The sequence below is a fragment of the Capsicum annuum genome, unplaced genomic scaffold, assembly GCF_002878395.1.
Source record: "Capsicum annuum cultivar UCD-10X-F1 unplaced genomic scaffold, UCD10Xv1.1 ctg3819, whole genome shotgun sequence".
Classification (NCBI taxonomy): domain Eukaryota; kingdom Viridiplantae; phylum Streptophyta; class Magnoliopsida; order Solanales; family Solanaceae; genus Capsicum; species Capsicum annuum.
In genome coordinates, this window is record NW_025845309.1 from 48,462 (window position 1) to 54,361 (window position 5,900).

General features: G+C 33.5%; 1 protein-coding gene across 1 annotated transcript; it reads right to left on the reverse strand.

Annotated features, from left to right (window-relative positions):
* Positions 1-3,452: 3,452 nt before the first annotated feature.
* Positions 3,453-4,647, reverse strand: LOC107866233 (fasciclin-like arabinogalactan protein 1). Its single transcript, XM_016712381.2, has one exon. The coding sequence runs from the start codon at positions 4,563-4,565 to the stop codon at positions 3,777-3,779; it is 789 nt and encodes a 262-aa protein (XP_016567867.1). The 5' UTR covers positions 4,566-4,647; the 3' UTR covers positions 3,453-3,776.
* Positions 4,648-5,900: the final 1,253 nt, after the last annotated feature.

The window sequence follows — 5,900 nt, forward strand, 5'->3', positions numbered from 1 at the left end:
GATACATCTGAAAAACATAATGAACACATATCAAACTTTTGTTACTGAAATCTTAAATCTGTTTAACATTGGTTTAAAATTTGTTACTAATGAGTTATTATGACACTTACAAATTTAAAATTTATTTATGACTATTATTACAATGAACAATTTTAACATACCAAATAATAATAATTTAACTGTATAAGGAATCTCCGGTATAAGTAAATCGATATAATTAAATCGATATTACCTTAAGGAGCGTGTCGCTTAGCCCTTCATCTATTTTTACAGATATATTATACATTTCTTCTCCATGCACCTTGTCTGTATACCCACTAACATACTCCTGCTAGACATATGTCAACATTGATCTTTGTTTGAAATTAAATTGTGGGAATTTTTTTTTCAATGAACAATATATATAATTATGATACATCTACAATATTATGTATAAAAATGATACATTTGAAAGACGTAATCATACCATATCCAACATTTGTAACTAGAAGCCTAGAGATCTGAAAAATCTAACATATGTTTCCAAGATCATACTCCTAATTGACATTTTTAAAATAATAAACTGTGTAAAATTAAGTTTTGGGATAAGTTTTGATTAAACTTTCTATATCTATTAAAATGATACATCTGCTATCAGATGTATCACAATGATACATCTGAGAAAATCAGTACATTTTATATATACTACATAAGTTAATGAAGTGTTATAGAATTATGTTAACAGTTTCAATACTTTCAATAATGATAAATAAACTATTTGAGGCTAATAGTTTGAGAAAGTAGAAACAATCGATCATACAATTAATTCAATTTAATTAACAATCAAATGTGTAATTCCTATTACCTTTAAGCACTTATCAGCTCCTCCTTCATTCCCATCTACTTTAGATGATTGTCCGACACCCTCTACAACATTGTCACTTTTAGCATTTGTATTGTTCTTATTTGAGATTGAGGAGGATCCCCATCTTTAGCTGGGATATCTTTTTCACTTTCATGTACTGGAGAATGAGCAACATGCATGATAACAAATTAGAATAATATGGTAATACTGTGATATTAAAGATAAATTTTGAATACCTTGTCATTTAAAGTAAACCTTCTTTCACAACTTTCACAGTGCCTGTATAATGGCCCATCATCAACGTTTAAAGCTCATTGATTTTTATGTCAACCTACATTTTGAATGACGATTAGTCAGTGGATATACTTTATAATTGACTTGTGATGTCAAATAACACATGGTTAATGTCCATTTAGTTTGTCAATGCTTATGCAGGTATACCTTATGTATCATATTGAAATATGTATTATCATTAAGACAACATACCAAAAACATGTTATACTTACATAATTCTTAACATAAGACTTTATGTCGTCCAAATCTCACATGGAAATGATTGATTTTTCTTAACAATAGCAAGTGCATTAGCTGCATTCCTCTTCTCAACATTAGGCACAACTATGTCTTTTTTCAAGGAAACATGAGGTTCTGAATGATCTTTTGATGAACCTGTCAAATATTTCTCTTTAGACAACAAAGCTGACTATTTTTGTGTCTTTGCTACAAGTGAACTCACATTTTTGACTCCTCATCAATTTTTTATTTCTTTATAGAAGGATATGAAGACAGACCAACATCAATCATCATCTTTTTAAGCAGGTATGCATTTGGTGGAGTACTAAAATCATTAAATTCATGTAGAATTTCAGTCGAAAAAGTCCTTTCAAATTCTTATTGTACAAATACGGTCTGTGCTACATTTGTACCATGATCTGTTGGACCAAATGTAAGAGGGTTGAGCAAATCAAGTTGGTTCAATTCATGGGGCGACGGTGTATAAGTTCCTGTATACAAGCTGAAACAAAAATAACACAAAAGACAAAAAATAATTAGTTATATTTACTTAAAATGTAACAATATATATACAAAATTATGACTGAAAAAACAATACCTTACTAAAAATGTCCTCCATCAAATTCTCATATCTTGGCTTTGGTTTAATCACTTTCCAGATGACCATTCTTGGGATTAAATTATTCTTACGAATGGCTATTGATTTATTAACTTCGGAACAACATTCATACCACCAAATCTGAAGAGCGTATGACATGTCATTCAGACGATAATAATATTGCACTCCATTCATGGACCGACTAAATGAAGCCATCAGTTTTGCAAATGCCAATTTATCCTATAGAAATTGACTATAACTTTCATCCGCAACCATATAAAAGTCTCGGGCAGTGATACTGGCTTTATCTAGTTGGGAGAACACAAATATGTGAATAAAGTACAAAATTTCAATCTTTACTGCACCTTCAAGATTTCTTCCTCACTTTTTATTCCAAAAAAAGTTGACCCACTCACTTTTTTTGACATTTGCTGTGGATTTTGAAAAATAACTTTTTTGTAATCTACCTGGTGAAAGGTCAGAATATTTGAAATCATCTTCATTCTCAATACATTTCAATTCGGTAACAATAACAAACTCATACAGTGAAAAATAAAGAATGATATTATTGACCAATACCCTTAACTTATCCTGATAAGGGTGTTGAACCCCTAAGGTCATCAAACACCTTGCAATCAATCCTTGAAAGTTACAATTAGGAAGGTCCAAAAATGACCCAAAACAGGTGCTTCTGAAAATTTCTATTCCTTCGTCCTTCAAAACTTCTTTAAGTCTATCTACTACATTGAGGTTATGTGCACTGCCATACCTTAAAGTGTGGGCAGGTCATTTTTTTATAATCAAATTAAAATTCTGCCAACAACAAATACTGACAATAACACAAAATAAATAATGGTTCATATTTCAACTGTATTACCTATTTATAAATGAAAACAACAATAAAATAGATAGAACTATTGCAACGATTTTTCTAACCGTTGCAAATGACGTTGCGATAGGCCTATCTCAACGCCCACATACGCAACTCATATATAACTGTTGTGGTAGCTCTATGACAACGGTTTTTATATCTATCGCAATGATTTTTGAACCGTTGCCATAGGGTTAATTTCTGATAGTGTGTTGTAGATCCACCACCAGGTAATCCTTTTCTTCTCCCGCTTCATTATTTAATGGACTAATAAAAGCATTTCCCAAACACATGATTCAACACAAAATCTTTAGTTTGAATCTACGGATCTATACCCAACTTGACAAACCTGAATTTATTTATATAAATTAAAAATATAATTACGTCATCATATTAATTGTACAACTAATTTCATTTCTTTTTAATTTTTAGCGGGTCAAGATATAAAAGATTGCTAAATTCGCTGATACTCCAACAACAATTACATATTCACTGAAATTCTACCATTAAAGTATGTAAAAAAGTAGAATGTCTAAGAATTACCCTACCGTTAGAGAGTCTATTTTGAGAAAGCTGGACAAGTGAGCTAAATTCATTGATAGTCCATATGACTGTTTTCCTGAATATACCGGAAAACTTCACCCACAACTGGAAGAAAATTATAAGATCTGGTTGGCAGTTACAAAAAGTTACTCCTATAAGAATGCCTAAGCAACAAAAAGTTTCCATGTAGCATAAAATTAAATCTCACTCTGGAGTGGATATAATCAAAGAAACAACAAAGTGAAAAAAAAAAAAAAAAACTCTCACAAAACCTTGTAAACACAATCCTACTGCTAGAAGTACAAATTACAATTCAAGAGCCATTGTACATTGGCCAAACTTATTTCACATCTAAGACATAACAGAAAAATTTATCAAAGGAAAAAAGAAACCAAGAAAAGATAAAGTCACAGTAATAAATGGCCGAACCAAATGAAGAAAACAGAGGTCACCAGTGCTCCAGCATTATATCTAAACCCACCATTATTATCTGCGTTCGAATCTGCCACTTTGTCATTGGGACCATCTGCTGGAGCATCTGCCGGAGAAGCCGGCGCTGGCGGGAACTTGTGTTTATTCCCCGCTGGCTTAGGAGACTCGGTATCAGCCTCAGGAGTAGGCGCTGGTGCTGGGGCAGGAGTTGGCGCACCTTTGAACAGTTCTACAGGCTCTAAAACCTCATCAATCGAGAAAATCGCCACTGGCGATTTATCAAATACGGTTCCAGTGATTCTCGCAGTCACTATTTTGGTCTTCAATGTGACATCTTGGCCATAATTTTGAACAATGAAATCGTAGTTATTAGCTCCATCTGTAGCCAACGTGTTCATCAAGCCATTACTCGTTCCCAAATTAGATAAAGATTGATAGACTGGAACACCATGATATTCGAGAACGGACTGTTTTCCATCAGCAGTTAAGTTTTTGAATTTAGGTGAAAAGGCTTTCATTGCATCTTCGGTTGGGCAAAATATGGTCAGACCACCTTGGACATTGTCCTCGAACGTCTTTTCAGCAGGGGAAGCTGACAATGTATCGGCGAAATTTTTGCATCCGTGAGCTGACATCAGGGATGTAATGCTCATTGCCGACGCTGGAGCATCACCTTTAGCAGATGGCTTGATTTTACTAATCTCAGATGAACAATATGGGAAAATCAATGCAAGAAAAATAAGCACTGTCAGGAGAAGCTTCATTTTCTTTGGAAGAGTGAAAGAGTGAGAGGGGGCTATGGGTATTGTGTGGCGTGATGTTTAGTGAAGTAAAAGGTGTGGGATGTTTGGGACTTGGGAGAGCAGTGAGATCTGAAGGGGAGTAGCTATTTAATTGACCAGAATGGAGGTTTAAATTACAGATAATGACACTAAGGGGTGGAGCATTGCTGACTGGCTGGCAACTGGGCCAGTGGCAGTCTGGCTGATTTGGTTGTTATCGTTTATAGTTCAGGTTTAGTATGAGTTTTTGGGAAGACTTGTTAGAGAGTGATTCTTTCCAAATTTAACACGCAATTAAGTCAAAGTTATGGTGTTAGTTGTTCATACTACTAAAAATAATTATATGATATTACTTTCTCAATTTCATTTTAGTTGGCTTTTTTTTAAAATACTTATTTTAATTTAGTTGTTTTTTTGATGAAATCAAGTGAATTTTACTATGTTCTTTCAATACTATCCTTTATATTAAATGATTAAATAAAATATATTTATTCATATTTTTAAAGCATAATTAATAAGGTTAATTTAAAAAAATAAATTCTTAATTAATGTTTTTCTTAATGGGTGTGCCAAGTCCATAGGGGTCAACTAATATGAAACGGCGGAAATATTTATTTTATTTGATTAATTTAATTTTTATTAAAAATAAATATTTTGTCACGACGCGAACCAGAGCCTGACCGTGATGGGTATCTCAAGTCCCATGTGGATCAGAGATCACCCCCTTTACCTAACCTATCCAACATATCAACCACAATCCGACATAACAAGATATGCGAAATTAGACTAACAATAGCTTATGAGATGTCTAAACCATTCATCACCACAATACACTAAACTAACACACTCAAGTCCACAGTAATCCACAAAGCCTCTACAATCCAAAGTCAATAAAATGTTGGGATATGCCCCCGACAATAGCCAAAATTCAAGTCTAACAAAGTCTATGACATAAAGTAAAACGACCATGAAATGAATGTCTTCCAAACTATGGAAGCTCACCACTTTAATGTCAACTCACTAACCACTCAAACACCTGATCACTCCCGCTTTAATCTGATTTAAAACATTCTTTACACCTGCACACAACCATTAGTCCAATTACTTACCAAAGGCATCCCGTTGGTATCGTCATGCCAACCCCACTTGCAAGCGTACAACATGCCATAACCATTATCATTCCACTTTGGGACTCAAACCCATTGTTTATACAAAATCATCAATTCAATTCAACATTTAGGGACTTGAACCCATTTAGCCATTTAAACCACCAAGGTTACAATTCCATTCAACCTATGTCCATCAAGGCCTTTCATG